Source organism: Pristis pectinata, chromosome 10 (assembly GCF_009764475.1).
Source record: "Pristis pectinata isolate sPriPec2 chromosome 10, sPriPec2.1.pri, whole genome shotgun sequence".
Taxonomy (NCBI): domain Eukaryota; kingdom Metazoa; phylum Chordata; class Chondrichthyes; order Rhinopristiformes; family Pristidae; genus Pristis; species Pristis pectinata.
In genome coordinates this window covers 12,443,726-12,463,230 of record NC_067414.1, presented here as the reverse complement: position 1 = coordinate 12,463,230, position 19,505 = coordinate 12,443,726, and the positions used below count along the sequence as shown (strand labels likewise).

Genomic DNA, 19,505 nt, shown 5'->3' with positions numbered 1-19,505 from the left:
AAGCCTGTGTGTGCTATGATTACGAGGAAGCTCTCATGAAACCTCCATGGAGATTTTGAGATTCACGTTGCTAACAATGAATAAAATAAATGAAAGGTGCAGTTGTGGCTTCAACGAGCTGTAAAGTAAGGCACCGTGTTTAAAAAAAACATTGAGGGGAGAAAATCTCAAGGTCTGTCTCCCTAAAGCTAAGCTGATCTACTTACATCTTTGAATTTCTGCATAGACCCAGAGGAAAAAAGATTTTGTATTTTCGGACTTACTGGAGAGCTGTGTGCACCTGGATCATTCCCCGTCAGTGATCCTACAGGATGGTCCAGTTACGAGGGTGTCCAGTTCAATAAGATTAAAGTAAATCAAATTTTTCCCAAATCTGATATTTTCCTTCTTTAACACAGGATTGTGTCTTATTTAAGGAAACACACTTACTTAAATTTAAGTATTCATGTATGGATTTCCTAATCAGATGAACTGTCACTTTCAGCCTGCCCTTGACGTTATTACAGACTTCTGCTATTCCATCCACTCATGCTACGGTAATAAGACTGCCCTCTATTGGTCAAACGTTCCTTTCTTTATCTTGTAATTGAAATAACAGTGCACAATTAGTGGACAACTTTCCACCAGAAATTCCCGAACAAGATCCAAAATTTCCTGCCGATATTAAAAGTTTAAGACACTATTTTTTGGTTGGGCAAGCCTTATAATATATTAGGATAAGTTGGAACGAGTCAGAAATTATGCAAAGCTTCTCCTAGTTTCTAACTGGAACTTCAGTGTGATATTGGTGGAGACTGTCTAACATCTCCCATCACAAGCCCATAAAATTAGGGATTTAGTGCAATTGGGTTACATGGAGTCTATGATCTTCTATCAGAATTACATCTGCAGATCCAAATAACCCACACAAGGTTTTAGATATTCACACTGAATGAAATCTCTTCCTGTTGCAAGTCTTTTTTCAGAATGTTAAAAAAGGTTCAACGTTGTACATTAGAACCATTAAGCATGACTACTTTATATCCATGTCTTGCTTTTAGTTTCAAGAAAGTATAGAAGACTTGTATGTAACAACATTACATTTCTAGTAACCACACTGCCATTTGAAAGGAGTCAATCATTACCAAATCTCAAAGGATATCATAAAAGAAAATTTGCTACACGCCGATCTCCTACCTTGTTCAAGCTACCTAATTTTCAGAACAGTTTGTCTTATTGCCACAAAGGAGCAATTCAGGTCTGATAAGGAATGCTCCAATGACTCCAAAGCATGCTGATGGCTTGACACTTCACCTGTTCTAACAGAATGTATCGTTATACAGATGGGAAGCATCTGCCTTTGTAGAAGCCTGCATACAACCACAACCAGGCTGACTGGGACTATGTAATAGCTTAACTGGAGGACCTTTGCCAATTAGAACAGCAGTGTGGTATTGAGCAGGAAAGCATATGTAAGTTTATTCATTCCTCTGAATGGCCCACTCTTCATGCAGAACACTCTGCATTTACAACCCTTCAGTTGCTTAGAATTTCCCCAGGGTCTTCCTTTATTAAAACCTCAGTTTAAGGGGACCCCCAAGATACTTGCATAGTGCCTGCACCCTCTGCCAACTCCACCGCATTGTTCCAGCCACAATTCCGCAGCGCTCGCACAGAATCGTGTCCACTGCTAGATGTGCCCCTGAATAAACAAAAGTGACCTCTCACCATCCATTCGGGGACAGTTCAGCAAGCTGGAGGCATAAGGAATGAACAATTCACTGTTGTTCTACCACCACTGTCCTACATATCGCTTTTACCTGGACATTCCTATTAATGCTGACAGCAGGAACAAAGATGCCTTCCAAATTTTCAAAGGCCACAGGGCCTTGCTGCACATTGTTGATGTAAAATGAGAGGTTGCGCTTGTTGAGATCCAACAGAACACCAATTGTTGTACCTTTACAAATCCCACCTTCAGTCCTGGAATCAGAAAAACAAAACCCTAGTTTGGTTCACACCTACACAACCTTTTTGATTCATTTATACAAACAATTATTTAATATTTCTAAAGTAATGCAATTATGGAAATAATTTCTAAAACAGCCACTTTAACAAAAAAGACAAATTCTGCACATGATATGGTTCCTTCATTCTTTAAATGATAGTGTTCTAAATTACAAGTTACTACAGCAGTTGAATAATTGTTTATCCCATGTGAAAATGGTATTTAATAAAAGTGACTTCATTGGTCAAGTTTTTGGCAAACATAAAATTAATAATTTACCTATTTGTATGGGAATTGCTGTGCATAAACCAACTGCGATTGTTGTCAACATACATGGCCCAGGCCTTATCATCTTTGCCCAACATTATATCCTTTAGTAAGTTAATTCTTGCCACTCCAAAAGCTGGGTCCGGGTGGTTATCATAGCGATCGACAGATAGTTCCCAGTAGTGGATTCCTTTGGAGAGTGCGACAGATCCCAGCACAACCCGATCATCATAGCTATTACACGTAATTGTTAGGTTATCGTTGGATAGAAGGATGTCTGGATGAGCAGAACTGGGATCAAAGGTGAACCAAGCCACTGCAAATGAAATAAGTGTACAGGAATTTCAAATAATGAGAAAGGTTTTCTGACAGAACTGGAACTACCCTCAGCCCCCACCCCTCCTCTCTTAAAGACTTGTGCAGGGTGTGGAAGCTCTTCAACAGCAAGCGGCCACTCTATTTGTGAACCGAGCAGGTGAGTATTGGTAGCTTATTCTATTGGGATTTTTTTTGTGCAAGAGGTTGATTTTGTAATGGCCACCACAGCCAACCTGAATGGTCTTGGTGTCCGGATACTTCGACTTCCCAGTAAGGAATCTCTTTGATTGGCGGAGGATAAGTGCAACATCAAATGTTCTCTCAGATTACATTAACCAGGTATAATAAACTGACCTTCAAAAAACTGATGGGCACCACCACACAGCAGCAGAAGAGAGATATAGAGAATAAAGTGCAAAGTGTTAGCACCAGACTAGGAAGTACTACAGTACTAGGTGGGAGCAACTAAGAAAGATTACAGTAATGCAAAGACAGATTTAGAATATGAGTAAAATATGATGATGAATGTTGGTGAATCATAGCCACAAATAGCAGCACAGGAATACGATGTAATTTGATGTCACTGAACCAAAACTCAACAACAAGGGTAGAGCTGAGCACTTAATATTCCTGGATACCACGTATTTAGAAAAGACAGAAGGAAAAGCAGAAGGTGGGACGGCAGAACTACAGAAGATCAGAACTACAGAAGATATTTAGTGCTGGAGAAGGATGACTCCTCTGAGGAATTCATTTGGTTAAAGAAGCAAGGCAGTACCAAGCCACCAAATGGTAAAGAGAAGCACATCTCATGAGAAATTACAAACGTGTGCAAGAACTGTAGGGTGGTGTAGGGCATCAGGTCTCCCAACGGTGAGTGTGGAAACCTTAAATGGCAAAGAAACAGATGAGGTTCTGAAATGTGTTCAGGAGGGCCAACTTGAAAGTATGGTTTCAGTCCAACTTGGAAGGTGGTATTGCTGGATCATGTTACGGTGAGTGAGGTGAACCTAGAAGAAACAGCGATTTAGAGGAAAGGTAGGAAAACCAAGGCCACAATGGCACAGAAATAGAGAACAGCATGAAGCATAAAACTGGGAGTGTATGATGCATGTCAGCCGAATAATTCAACTCAGAACCAAGCTGGGTGTGGAAAGGGAAAGGAAAATAAAACAAACAGAGAAAGGATAGGAGACTAGAATGGCAGTTAACACTAAAGTTATTTATAGACATGTAAATAGTCAGCAGGTAGTAAGAGGGGAGGGGATGATTAGGGGCAAAGAAGGCAGCCTGTACACAAAGGCAGGGGACAAGGCTGAAATACTTTATATCTGTGCTTACAAACAAATAGGACACTGCCAAAATCTCAGTACAAGGGGAAAGAGTGGAGATAATGAATGAGGTGAAAACTGAAAAAGAGAAGATAGTAGAAAGGCTGGATATTGAAAAAATAATTAAGTCATCTGGTCTGGGTGGGATATATCCTGGGTTTGAGCAAAGTGGGATTGAAGATTCCACTTTTACCATAATCTTCCAATATTTCCTAGGTACCAGGGAGGTGCCAGAGGACTAAGAAACCACAGTTGTTCAAAAAAGGGGGATAAGGACATGCCTAAGAAATACACACAGGTCAGTTTAAAATTGTTGTCTGCAAATTGTTTTTTTGTCAACCTGGCCGCATTTTTTGATGATGTTACAAAGTAGATCAATCAAAGGAACACAGAAGATATAATCTACATTGATTTTCAGAAGGCAGTTGACAAAGTCCCACATAAATGATTGATTAGCAAAACTGAGGTGAATTAAGGCTCAGTGGCAGCATAGATAAGAAATTGGCTTAAGGTTAGAAGAGAAATGAATAGACACTTGAAAGGCAATAATTTACATGACTTTATGATAGGATTTGGGGAATAGGACCAATTGGATTGTTCCACATAAAAGCAGAGAGGTTCAGTTAAATCTTCATAAAACACAATTAGAGCCTCCCATACAATTTTGATCTCCAATGGTAGTTTTCTGAGCTGGAGGATGGCAGAAAGTGGAGTTTGCAGAAATCTTAGAAAGCAGCTGAACATTTTGAGAGTGTGGTTAGTAAAAAAAGAGTTCCTGGGCTTTGGAGATAGAGATACAGAATTAAAAATAAAAGCAGAGAGGTTCAGTTGAATCTTTACAAAACACTGGTTTGGCCACAACTAGAATATTGCATACAATTTTGGTTTCCACATTTTAAAATGGATGTGGAAATCCTAGAGTGAGTGCAGAAACGATTCACTACAATCATTACAGAATTGAGGGATTTTAGATGCAAGTTTAGACTGTGTTCTCCTTGAAGCACAGAAAATGGAGAGGAGATTTGACAGATGTATACAAGATTATGAGGGGCAAAAAGTGAGAAACTGCTCCCATTAGCAGATGGTTCAAGGACAGAAGATACAGTTTCAAAGAGATGAGCAAATGATGCAGTGGATATGAAGAAAAACCTTTTCTTTTAGAAAAAAGAAACAGGCTCATATGATCTGGAACACAATGTATGTAAGGATAGTGGAAACAGCAAGAATCAAGGCTTTCAAAGGTGAATTTAATAGGCATTTGAAGGACAATAGTTTGCATGACTTTGGAGTAGGAGCTGGGGAATGGGACTGTTTGGATTTTTCTACAAAAAGCCGGTACAGCCTTAATGGGCCAAATGGTCTCTTTCTGCACCATTGCAATTCATTGATTATTCAGATCAGAATCCAGGACCTAGCACTGAGCCCTGCCGAACCCCAATATACGCAGTCCTCCAGTCACCAAAATTCCCATCGACCATTAGCCATTGCTCTTTCCCACTGAGCATTTTTAAATTCAATCTGACACTTTCCATTGCATTTTCTGATCAATCTGTTAAGTAGGCCTTTAAAATGCCTTGCAAAAATCCATATACACCACATCAGATGTTGCTCCGTTATCGACCCTCCTCGTTATCTTCCTAAAACATTGGACACAACCTTACCTCAAGAAACTAAGTGATTGTTCTCCATTAATATGTACTTCCCTAAATGCTGATTTGTACTCTCGCTCAGAAAATTTTGCAATAATTTGCCCATCACCGATACTCTTCCTCTTTAATATCAAAGTCATGAAGTACCATGAAGACAAAATACTCATTTAGAGCTATATAGGTCCTCCACACAGGTTAACACTGATCCCTAACAGCCCTATTCTTTCCTTGGATATCCTTTTTCCCTTCACATACTCATGACATCTTAGGATTTTCCTTGATTTTACCTGCCAATTTTTCCTCATGTATCTTCTTTGGCTTCCTAATTCCCTTTTTAATTTCACCCCCGCACCTTTTATACTCTTTTAGTCTTTCTGTACTGTTGAGTTCTCAGTAACTCTCATAAGCTTCCCTTTCTTTGCATTATTCTCTCCTGTATTTTCTTCGACATTCATGGGGGACTAGAGTTAGGGGTCTGCCTTTGACTTTTAATGGCAACGTGTACAGTCTGAACCCTCACCATCTTCTTAAATATCTTCCACTGCTTTGATATGAATTTACGTTAAAGTAGCTAAATCATCACATTGTAGTAAGACTGGTCTCAGCCATTTTAAAGCTTTTGCTCCTGGTCTATTTTAATCCATTTTCCAAAACTAAACTAAATCTAACTGAGTTATAATTGCTGCATACAAAATATATGTAATTTAGCTTTATTGTATGCATTTCCCCTTCTATATTCTTTCTGCTCTTTATGAATTTACAACTTTCCGATCATTTATTTTTTGACTGACTGAATACTTGACAAACCTGGAGATCGTGCATCAGAAACAAACAATGAACAAGTGTAGAATGCATACATTAATGTTGCAAAAGATGACATTTCCCAGAGTGTTAAGCAAAGCACAAGTATAGATTTCTAATTATAAAAATATTGACACTTTATAATGCATTAGTTAAATGGAGATGTGATACAGTGACAGAAATAAGGTTTATACCAATGACTCAGAGAATACTTTGAGACTGCAGAAAATGTAACCCTATTAATGGTGGAAAGGAATAATTAGCTAAACGTACTCCTTCTATGTTGTATGATCCTACTTAACTTACTTTTTGAGAATTTCAATTTGATTACAATAGTATTTGTTTTTGAATTATTTTCACCTTTTACTTTGATGATATTATCTTTTATTTAATAATTTTGATGAGCTACTTCAAATGTGTCAGCATTTATGAGAGATTGAAGAATTATAGTAAGACTGAGTAGCAAAAATTAGGGTTTAGCTGAAGTCAAAACCAACAGCAGAAACTTGAGCAGAGATAAAAATAATTCCAAGATAATACTATCAATTCTGAGCGTTACAGCAAATACAATTGTATAAAACAAGAAGAGTATGTATCGTTCATCCCTCACCCTCAGATGTCTGCAACACAACTGTTTTACTGTAAGGTCCAACACCTGCTGAATTAAAGGCTTTTACTCTTGCATTGTAAGCACTGTTGAACTGAAGTCCATCCACTGTGCACACAGTTTCTTTGCCAACATACACCTCCTGAAAGTTCAAGTATACTGGAAGTTAGAATATGAATGCATAATCAGATCCAAAATACTTCTAACTTTAGGTTGTTTGTTGCAAAAGTGATACAGCACTAAGAAGGGGCAGGCACGGTAGTGTAGCGGTTAGCATAACGCTATTACAGCGCCAGTGACCTGGGTTCAATTCCGGCTGCTGTCTGTAAGGAGTTTGTACGTATTGAAATTGGTTTATTATTGTCACTTGTACCGAGTACAGTGAAAAACTTGTCTTGCATACCGATCGTACAGGTCAATTCATTATGCAGGGCAGTTACATTGAGTTAGTACAGAGTGCATTGAGGTACGGGTTAGGAAGTTGTGGGCATGCTATGTTGGCGCCGGAAGTGTGGCGACACTTGTGGGCTGCCCCCAGAACACTCTACACAAAAGATGCATTTCACTGTATGTTTCGAATGTACATGTGACTAATAAAGATATCTTGTCTTAGAATCACACTCACTAAATAGTACAAAACATCAACAGCTGGCATATGCCAATAAATCACTCTATAATATTAGAATCCAAAAGCTTAAAGTGTTCATGTGACAATTCTACCTACGGTTAGAAATAGAGCCATCAACCCATTTTAGTTTCAGTACTTGTTTATTGTAAATTAACACTACAAATAATATCTGCACCTTTTTCTGATGTATTCAGTAAATGCAACAATTGATTTCACCCACTTCAGTCAGAAACAAATAATTTTAAGTTTTCACAACTCACCATGTTCTTATGATATTCAATTCAATGGGAAGATGTAGTTTAGAAATTGCTTTGAAGATTTAGTTGTACCCAATCTTAAGCCACAATCCTGAGGCTCACTTGAAATTGGACCATGGTTTTCATTTTAACAGTGATAAGCTATCTGTGTCAGGAACAGGGACTTGGATTGCTACCTGCTGGCAGTAAACATGGAATGTGGAAGAAAACCTGTGATGGCAAGTACAGCCTAGCAACTGGGCTACAATGCTGGAGGAGCAGAACTATTGTACATCTCACCATCACAGCAGCAGAAGTATACTGTACCTAAAAACTTTTCTTCTCATTTTACCCTGACTGCTGGTCAGGCCACAGTAAAACAGGAAACAGTGATCTGAGCGTGAAACACGTATGCCTAAGCTTTACCTTTACCCATTTGCTGCAAGGTCTCAAAACAGACAAAACCCAGGTTTAGATATTTAAATTGATTCAATGGTGATTTTGGATGGCCATCTAGAAGCAACAAAGTTCAACAGTAGGGCATTCTTCTCTCTGGCACAGATCAACAACAAAACCTCACAACTATAAAGGCACACTGTTATCGTGTTTACACCAGGGAAATGGAAGAATACCAATTTCTTTCCCAGCACTCAAATTCAGTCCTCAGTTCAATGAAGTATTCTCTAGAAGCCACGTGACTAATTTTTCTCTACATTTCATTCCAAACTGAAAATAGACAAATCCAAATATTTGTTATGGATTAAATTAAACACAACCCATCAAGTGCTCACGATCTACCTTGTTGTGACCTTGCACCTTATTGCACTGCACTTTCTCTGTAGCTGTGACACTCTACTCTGTACTGTTACTGTTTTTACCTGTACTACATCAATGCACTCTGTACTGACTCAATGTAACTGCACTGTGTAATGAATTGACCTGTACGATCGGTTTGCAAGACAAGTTTGTCACTGTACCTCGGTACAATTGACAATAATAAACCAATACCAAAGCTTGGAGACTAATACATCTAAATAGATGTCAATGGGATTTACTTTATCTTCTGTATTTATTCACAGGTAGTCTGTGCCATGGCACATGCTAACAGCATGCTTAATCATGTAGGCAATCAACACTGAATGGCTAATAATTTTGGCATTCATGGCTGATTATCGGAAATAATACATGGAAAGATGAATTTCCACTTATGGTCAATAGCTGATAACTTTTTATTACTTATGGAACATTACAGAGGCTAGAGTATGTTTCTAGGCTGCAGTAAGTGTTTTGATAATGATGTCAAACTGCAAGAGTAATTTATTAGCACCAAGCCAGGGATCCATCATATTCCTGAAACACAGCACAGCTTTTGTTACTATAAATAAATCATGCAGGTGGAAGTTTTGGCTGCAAGTCAATTCTGGTTTCAGTAAGCTTTGTTTGCCTGCAATAGTTTGAGAGTAGACAGAGGCAAACCTTTTGCAATCAGCCCATGCTATTAGAATTGAAAAAAACAAAAGATTTTGCTGATATTGTACGAGCATACAATCTTGACTATAAATGCTAAAATCTGCAAAAACATTCAACTTATTGCTATCAATTAACAAAGTGATTGGAGAGACTAGGCAATGGACAACTGCTTTCTCTGAAGACGTATGCATGGAGGATGACCATTTATTGATACAAACTACCCAATACACTGGTCCTATGGAACTAGACTTCAACAAGAAGTCAGTGTTCTCAGGAACAAAGGAGAGAGAGAGAGACAGAGAGAGAGAGAGAGACAGAGAGAGAGAGAGAGACAGAGAGAGAGAGAGAGACAGAGAGAGAGAGAGACAGAGAGAGAGAAATATCTATTTTGTAGCTTCCTGCAAAACATTATTATAAAATGATTGTTTTGCTTACTTTAAAACAAACACATCTTACAAATTCATCATCTATTGTAATGCAGAAAATCATTGTTCTTTTTATCTACAAGTATATCTTGATCACAGGTAAAGTGAAATACTTACTTGAAACTGCCCACCATTTCCATCATCAAGTTCTAAGATATAGCCTTCAATCTGAGTCTGGTTGAGTGGAGGTGCCTTCCATGCAAGTGTGGCATTATTGTTATGGGTACAACATTTCTCCAGCTGTAGAATTGGCACAGGTGGCACTGCAGAAAGAACTAAGCACATCTCAGTCTAACTCTGTCTTTGCACAGAAGCGTTAACAAATTTAGAATCAGTTTCCCATTTCACAAAATACATATTGCCAAAACATGTTTTGAAATGATATGAAGGGGTTTAGAGTTCAAAAGAATTTATACTCAGCTTCATGGGAATTCATCATTTAAGCATATTGACATTCTTTTGAAAAACAATCTCACAAGGTCTCACACAATCACCAGGCTACTTTTATTTCTACATGAAAAAGAAGTAATTGTGGTAAGAATCATCCCAGCCCAGGACATCAGTGCAGGAATTCCTCAGGGCAGTGACCTAGGCCCAGCCATCTTCAGTTGCCTCAATGAATTTCCTTCTATGGGAATGTTTGCTGATGATTGCAGAATGTTTAGTTCTATCCAGAACTCCCCAGCAAATGAACCATGCCTGTATGCAGCAAGAGCTGGACATCATTCAAGCACCTGCTGATAAGTAGCAAAAAATATTTGCATCACAAGAGTTTCAGGCAATGACCATCTTCAACGAGATGGAATCTAACCACCAACCCTTGACATTCAATGGTATTAGCACTGTCAAGTCCTTCACCATCAATATCCTGGGGGGGTCACCATGAATCAGAATCTCAACTGGACTAGCCACATAAATACCACGGCTACAACATCAGGTTAGAATCTGAGTATCTTGCAATGAGTGACTCACTTCCTGACACCATGAGGTCTTTCCACCATCTTCAAGGCACAAGTTAGGAGTGTGATGGAATATTCCCCACTTGAATGGATAAATGCAACTCTCAGGAAGTTCAACATAATTTGAAACCAAGCAACCCACATGGTACCCCATCAATCATGCTAAACATTCGTTCATTCCAACACCAGTGCGCAGTGCCTGCAGTGTGTACCATCTACAAAATGCAATACAGTTATTCACCCAGGATACTCCAAAAACATGATCCAAACCTGTGGTTTCTACCACCAAGAAGGACAAGGGCAGCAGGTGTCTGGGAACACTACTACCTGCAGGATCCCCTCCAAGTTGCACATCATCCAAACTTTGTATGTCACCAGACCTCCATTGTTGGTGGGTCTAAATCCTGGAATCCCCTACCCAACAGCACTGTGGAGCTTCTTTCTCTTTGTCAATATTTTTATTAATTTCAAATAAGAAGTACAAAATGCATGAAACAAAGGAAAACAAGAAAGTGTTACAAAATAGATTGTATTGAATCACACAAGAAATCACAATGCTTCATTTTGATTAAAAAAATCAATTGATATTCATAAGTTGGAATAATTTTATTATAAAAAAATCTAACCCCACTACCAAAACCAAAGCTGTTTAGTAACATCCTAAAGACATAGTAGTATTGGCCAATATCTGTAAATTTAGCACCAAATCAGTGGTTTTGGAAGTAATTCTAGAAAGTTCAGAATAGATCCAGAAATAGAGCAACAGATCTTCTCTAAATTTACGTATGACATAACATCCCGTAACCATTGAGCATGAGTAGGGGGAATAGTCTCCTTCCATTTAAGCAATACAGCCCTCCTGGCTATAAGAGAAATGAAGGCCAATATGTGTAAGTCAGAAGTCTCCAGAATTATACCTTTTTCTCCAACAATCCCAAATAATGCAGTTATAGGATTTGACTTAAAATTTATTTTAAAAAGTACGGAAAAAGTTTGAAATACCTCTATCCAGAATTTTTCCAAACTCGAACATGACCAAAACATATGGATTAAGGAAGCCTCTCCATTATTGCATTTGTCACAATAAGGAGATATATCGGAATAGAAACATGATAACTTGTCTTTGGACAGGTGGACTCTATGGACCACTTTAAATTGAAGGAGGGAGTGACGTGCACATAATGATGAAGTATTAACCAGTTTAAAAATTTGATTCCAAGTTTCCTCAGAATTGAAATCTGCAGATCATGTTCCCAAGTGTTTTTAATTTTGTTTAAAGGGACCTTATTCTTTCCTGATAATCTACCATAAATCTTAGATATTGAAGCATCATAGAAAGGCTTCAAATTAAAAATTACATCTATTAAGTTCTTAACAGGACTTATAGGGAAGGTATGTACTTGAGATCGGAGAAAATCTCTAATTTGCAAATATCGAAAAAAGTGAGTTTTTGGCAAATTATATTTAGTTGCCAATTGTTCAAACATTAAGAAATTTCCTCCAACAAACAGATCCTGAAAACAAGTAATACCCAATCTATCCCATTCTTTAAAAACTGTATCAGTCATAGAAGGTTTAAAGAAAAAATTAGCAAAAACAGGACTAGACAAAGAAAAATTCAATAAACCATAGTATTTTCTAAATTGTAACCAAATCTTCAAAGCATGTTTAACTACCAAATTATCAGTTACTTTATTTATTGATAAAGGAAGTGAAGAGCCAAGCAAAGAAATAATAGAAAATTTTTTTCACCAGAAGGACTGCAATACTTCAAGAAGGTGGTTTACCACCACTTTCTCAAGCGCAATTAGGGATGGGCAATAAAGTGCTGGCTTTCCCAGTGGTGCCCAGATCCCAAAAATGAATAATAAAAGCAAAATGAAGTGAATGAATTAAAGCTCAAAGCACAATGGCTTATAAAGCATACCTTATGATCAACAAATCAATTGGATAATATAGGCTTTTGCTGAAAAAAAAAGGAATTCAATAAAGACATGAACATCCTTCTGCAGGGATATTGTGATTTGAATAGTATTTGGAAGATATTAGAGGGCATGTGCTATAAGGAGAGGCTGGACAAATTTGGGTTGTTTTCTCTGGAGCAGGAGAGGCTGAGGGGAGACCTGATAGCAGTTTATAAAATTATGAGAGGCATAGATAGTCAGCATCTTTTTCCCAGGGTTGAAATGTCTAATACTGGAGGGCATGCATTTAAGGTGAGAGGGGGAAAGTTTAAAGGAGGTGTGCGGGGACACAAAGAGTGGTGGGTGCCTGGAATGCACTGCCAGGAGTGGTGGTGGGGGCAGGTACAACAGAGGTGTTTAAGAGGCTCTCAGATAGGCACAGGAAGATGCAGAGTATGGAGGGATATGGACCATGTGGAGGCAGAAGGGATTAGTTTAATTAGGTGTCATTAACTTAATTAGTTCAGCACAACATTATGTGCTGAAGAGCCTGTTCCTGTGCTGTACTGTTCTATGTTCTAATTGGTGCATTGAGTCAAGAACTGCTCGTTTTCTTTCAGATCAGAGAGCCACATTCATACAATGCATCATCACATCAAGACATTCACCATTACGTGAGAAAGATCCCACAAACAATAGCGAAATGCATGATTGCTTAATTTCTTAACTGCGGTTCTTGAACGATAATGCAAGGATACCTTTCTCTCCTTCTCACAGTGGCATGGATTCTAGCCAAACAGCTATGCAAAACATCTGTAAAACATCTCCAAAAATGCAGCATGCCCTCACCAAACTGAACTAGAATGTCCTGGCAGATTGCAGGCTCAGGTCCTGGAGAAGTTTCATTCAATAACCTTCTGACAAATAATTGAAGGTGGCACTAATTAACTCATGATACCACTCAAATGATTAAACACAAGCCCTTTTGTTCTCATTCGATCAAATGTATGGACAAAATTAGCTAGTTGGCAATCAGCAACAGGCTAGGGTCTGAGGATCAGCCTTGTTCACGTTTCAAATTACTGATTTGTTGCCCAGAGTTGATTTGTTTCAGATCTGCCACCATTGAGGAGAAAACATGTAGCCAAAGAAACTCTACACAGACATTGCTTACTCTCCTATAAGATGTACTTAAAGGAGAGTAAGCAATGTTTCTGTAGAGTTAGTCAGCACAGACATTGTGGGCTGAAGGGCCTGTTCCTGTGCTATGTTCTATAAACTGTCAAGTAAGGTCATGCATCAAAGTGTTGATGTATGAGGGGACACCCTTAGGGGATAGGATGTTTGCCAATTTGCATATTTGCCCGTCACTAAATGTACTCTCATCCAGAAGGAAATCAACTGACATATCAATCTGTAGCAAGGGGCTGAATTCAGATCCTAGCACACAAAGAATTCTAATTGTTAATGTTCACACTTGGAACTTCCGAGAGTTTCTGGGAACAACAGATAACATGTATATGTTGATCTGACTGTTCAGAAATAGTGTTTGTCTTTATGGCTCATACAACGTCAGAACTGTAGCCCTTGACATTACTGAGATTTTGACACGTCTCCAACACTGAGAAGCATTCTTGTAACATTCCCCTGTTCCATTATTCAGCATAAAGTGGATGGAGAGCTCCTGAAGTCATGTTTGAAACTGTCAGTATTGCTAGTTGAGTGTATTATTAGGATGTCTAGTCTTTTCCTCCCCAGGAACCACAACCCCCTCCCTGGAATGGGCATGCAGCCAGATGGGTGGAAGTAGCCAGAGGAGAAATAACCCATCCTGCTGAGAGATAGTGCAAGGATTACTTTCATCCCCCGTCTGGAAGCAGAGGCAGCAAAATGCTGATGGCCTCAGCATCAAGCAGGAACTGGAAAAACTGAGGAAAGAGACAAGTTGACATTAATCCCATTTCAATTGCATGCTTTTGCCTCTATCGGGCTTTACCTCCACCCCTCCCAGAAATGGCCACAAGTCCACAATAAATTATAAACAGAGAACACCAGGTCTCAGCTTCCTTGACCTCTAAGTTGAAACAGATTGTAGAGGAATAATACTATTCATTGGTGTCAGGCAATGAAACTAATGCAGCCACATCAGCATTGCTTGCTTTTCACACTTTAAATTTGTGCTTGCTTATTATCCTTATCACAAGCCACATTTAAGCTCTAAGAATCATAAAACCTTAACTTTGCTTTTGAGATAAATACAAAAAAAGCATTTAAAACAGATATTAAACTCAAAATTCCATGTCACTACTTCTATAAATATACTTGGATTCACAAAGTACACAAGAAAGCAGGAGCTGAGGATAGGTCATTCAGCCCCACCACCCAATATGATCATGGCTAATCTGTCCCAGACCTCGTCTTCTTATCTGTATCTGTTCACCATGGCCCTCAATTCCTTGATCTTTCAAAAATTTATCTTTAAATATCCCCAATAATCTAGTCTCCACAACCCCAATGTTAAGAGAATTCCAGATTCACCACCCTCTGTGTGAAGAATTTTAAACAATGCCACCTAATCTTGTAACTATATCTCCATAATCGAGATTATCCCACTAGTGGAAACATCTCAACATCTACCCTGTCATGCCCCTTCTATGTTTCTATAAAATTAATCCTATATCTTCTAAATTCCAAAGAATATAGATCTAATTTCTTTAGCCACTCATGATAGGACAATCCACTCATCCCAGGAATTACCTACGGAATTTCTTTTGGACCACTTCCAATGCCAATATATCCCTTCTTAAATAAGGGCACCAAGCTATGCACAGTACCCTAGGTATGGTCTCACCAGTGCCCTGTATGACTGTAACAATACTTCCCCATTTCTAAACTCCAACCCTCGAAAGGCCAGTATGCCATCGGCTTTCCTAACCATTTGCTGCACCTGCCTGTTAACATTTGCAGTTTGTGCACAAGAATACCTACACCTCTCTGTACTATGCTCACATGTAATCTTTTCCTGTTTAAATAACAGTCTGCCTTTTGATTCCCCTTACTAAAGTACAAAGCTCAAACTTCCCACATTAAACACTCACTCCCATCCACATCCTGTTGCAGAGTCAAACAGCCCTCGTCACATTCTCCCACTTATTTTTATGTCAATGGCAAACCTTACATTCTGCCCCCTCCTCCATGTTATTAATATAAATCATAAATAATCAGGGGCCAAGGACTGATCCTTGGAGCACTCCATTAGTTACATCCTACCAGCCTGTAAAAGATCCATGCACTCCAACTCTGTCTTCTATGATAACCACAGAAGAGAGAGAGTAACCATGCAAACACACTTCCCCCAATAACATGTGGGGAAACCACTGTAAACCAATTATATGATATAAAATTTTCAGCATACTTTGATGAAGTAAATCACAAGGTACCTTTTGCAAAAGGTAATCTAATATATTACCAAGTCATTGCTTATATACCGTTACTTACTTTTCATCTGAATAAAGTCCAGTTGGTGAATTGACTGCAATAATGGGCTATTATCGAGCGTCAGATCAAATTCTGGATTTATTTTGGGTTCTAAAGCTCCTTTAACCCACTGCTCCTGAGACACTTGCACACGCTTGATTAATGCATCTGAGATCTAGAACCAAAACATTGTTTATTACACTTTAACTGTAATAGTCAACCTTTTTGATTCAAAGCTGTTTCAGAGAAATGCTCACAGTTTAAATGAATACAGGATGAGGCAATTTATATTACAACTGTTACGGACTCAGTAAAAGTCCCTTTAAGATAGAGAGTGTGTGTGTATGTGTGTGTGGGGCGTGCTTACGTCAATAGAAGATAAAGGACGTAATGACGTGGTTGAAGAAGTTAGAAGAAGAAAAAAGAGAGAGAGAGAGAAGGGAGAGAGACACCAGCCTGCTTGTTTTCTCTATCGATGGATGAGAAACAATAACTGTGTTTGCCACTGAAATCCATGTATGGAAGTTGGAAGTAATCCGGTGGAGTTCACTTTGTTGCTGACCTGTAGAAGGAAACAGGTATTTGTGTGTGGACGACCACGGTTCGGATGCTTTTGGGGTGAGGAAGTCACTACCGAGTAAACACTGAAGTGTCGTTTGGGTTCCATCGTGGAACATTTGGATTTCGTACGTACTCTCTCTATGTTTTTCTACATCTACATCTTATCTTCAGACAACGGTGGTTGTTGAAGAAGCCCTTGCTCATGTTTCACCTTATGGCTTGCGGAACTGAACTTTAAGAACCATTCCGGAACTGGGAGTTTTGGACTTTGTCACACACACACACGAAGAGTTTAGTTTTGGGGTTAACGTTCGAGGTTTAACATTTTTGAATTCTAACATACTAACATTTTTACTTTTATTTTACGTATTATCATAAGTAGTGATTAATAAAATAGTTTTTAACACTAAATCATGCTCAGTGTGTTTCTTTTGTTGCTGGTTCGTGACACAACTGAAAAACAATTTGTTTCTGTGCACTAAATCTCCAGTTCAGTTTGAGTCGTACCTATGTCAGCTCATCAGTACAGTTACCCAATTAGTCCCTATCTCGTTCTTTTCTTAGTCCTTTCATTACCCTGGAAGATTTTAAATGTCAGTTCTCTAACTACTGAAGTTTCTGCCACTGTAAAAGGTTTCTCTTTATTAAGTCGTGTTAAAATCATGTATGATTTTGCACACCTCTGTCAAATCTCCTCTTACACTTCTCTGTTCAAAGGAAAATAAGCCCAGCTTCTCCTATCTTTCCATAGGAATGAAGTCCTTCACCCCAGTAACATTACAGTAAGTCTCAGAAAATGCTGGAAATACTCAGCAGATCAGGCAGAAAGACAGTGGTGATGGTTCAGGTTAATGACCTTGTTCTCACTGAAGATCATTGACCCAAAACATTAATTGTTTCTTTCTCCATAGATTTCCTCTGACCTGCACTGTATTTCCCACATTTATTTTATTTCAGATTTCCAACGCCTGCAAAGTTTTGTTAATTTGTTATTCGGCCACCACACCACCATGTTAATTGCTGCTAATAGGGGTATGCAACATACCTGTAGGAATCCACTGGAGTCATTGTCTTTTAGTACTTCTAGGCAGTATTCTATGAGTCCAGTTGTTTGACGAAGCTTCAATGTGCAGTGGCTTATCTGGTCCCGAACAACCTGCAAAGCAGGGATATAATCTAATTCAACACAGCATGGTTTTTTTTAATGGTTTATAAGTATATTTTTTAACCATTCTAATATAGAAATATTTATCCTGCAAAACACTGCTTGTTGTAAAGTTTGAACATTTAGTAGCTATGAAATGAAGCCTGCTAGTAAGTTAAAAATTTGGTGTTTAAGATGGCCAGAGGACATTTACTCACTAATACCCACTTCTCTTATTTGTCCTATACCACCCTCCATTACTTACATTAATCATCCTTTTCCTCATTTAATATCCACCCTATCACAGATCTTTCTTTTGTATTCTCCTTCCCTCCCCTTTGCTCTGCATTTTATAATGTGCTTTATCTCTAAACATTCTCAGTTCTGATGAAAGTTCATCAACCTGGAAAGGTTACACTACTTTCCCCTCCACGGATGCTGCCAGTCCATTTAAACTGAACAACATGGACTAAAGATAATTGGTAAGAGAACCAAAGGATGTTGGGAAAAGATATTTTTTAGATACAGTTAAAGGGTGGTGGACGAAGATTCATTTGCAACTTTGAAAAGATAGCTGGATAAATACTTGAAAGAGAAAAATCTGCAAGACAAAGGGGAAAAGGCATGAAGTGGGTCTAACTGAATAGCTCAAAGAGGGATTGAATGGCCTATATCTGTATGTATCTGATGTCTTGTAACATCATGGCATCACAAATGCCACACAAATGATGGGAAATGATCAGGTCCAAATTAGGAGTCGAAGCATCTTTCCATGACAACCAATTGCATTACCGATCTTCAAGTTCCCCCAAATCAACCTCATGGTGGGGGAACTTGAAGAATGGTAATGCAATTAAATGCCATGGACTACAGCATTTCATGAAGGCAGTCCACCACTATATTCCTATGAACAATTAGGTATGGACAATTAATACTGGCTTGCCACTGATGACCACAACTCTTAAACAAATAAGTAAATATATAAAATTTCCTTTTTTTAATCCAGAACCCACCTTTAATTTAAACTCACGTTCCTTGGTAACTCTAGTAAGCAATTTTGCTTTTTGACGATTTAATGCATCAACAAGTGCATCACACTGTGCCACAAGGCAAGCTTCAAATTCCACACCATTCTCCTGCAAAAGAGCAACCCAAACTACTGTGAGGTTAGAAATAACATGTCAAAGAAATATCACCTCTTTACCAATGTTGGTAGCAGTGGAAAGTATATTATTTTTGCAAACAGCTTAGTTATATCCTAAAACTTCACTACAAAAATATTTTTAGAAATTTCTTAAATCTTCCCTTTAAATTATGCAACATTTCTGCAAGAAATCACATGTAAACCAGGCCAAGCAAATATTTCCAGAAGATCGTTCAATATCCAATGCTTCAATTCAAGGACTGAAGTAGCCCATATTCACATGCCAGGCCTGATTAAAATGTATCCCAGGCTTTTAAAAATAAGAGCAGAGGAGGAAGTATTCTCCAATCATTCTCCAATATTCTTTGGCCACTGGTGCTGAGCAGGACCAGCAGACAACTGATGCAATATCGTTGTATAAAAGGGGAGAATGGCATAGACCAAGTAAGTCAGCATAACATCAGTATTGGGCAAACTGTCGCAAAAATTTCCCAAGGAATGGCATGTAATCATCTAGAGAGGCACAAATCAATCAAGGATAGTCAGCATGGATTCATTATGGGAAGGTCGCATCTGACTAACAATTTATCTTGGTGA

At 38.5% G+C, this 19,505-nt stretch overlaps 1 protein-coding gene across 3 annotated transcripts in view; it reads right to left on the bottom strand.

Annotated features, from left to right (window-relative positions):
• Window positions 1-19,505, bottom strand: part of LOC127574971 (E3 ubiquitin-protein ligase TRIM9) — a 38,961-nt gene that overhangs the window by 9,537 nt on the left and 9,919 nt on the right. For 2 of the 3 annotated variants that reach the window (XM_052024540.1, XM_052024541.1), the window contains exons 3-9: window positions 18,778-18,900; window positions 17,666-17,776; window positions 16,081-16,234; window positions 9,837-9,994; window positions 6,964-7,102; window positions 2,267-2,570; window positions 1,800-1,962 (exon numbers count right to left, since the gene is read on the bottom strand). In XM_052024540.1, coding sequence (XP_051880500.1) covers window positions 1,800-1,962; window positions 2,267-2,570; window positions 6,964-7,102; window positions 9,837-9,994; window positions 16,081-16,234; window positions 17,666-17,776; window positions 18,778-18,900 — 1,152 coding nt within the window. The remainder of the gene's footprint in view (window positions 1-1,799; window positions 1,963-2,266; window positions 2,571-6,963; window positions 7,103-9,836; window positions 9,995-16,080; window positions 16,235-17,665; window positions 17,777-18,777; window positions 18,901-19,505) is intronic. The other variant, XM_052024542.1, reaches the window with a different exon arrangement.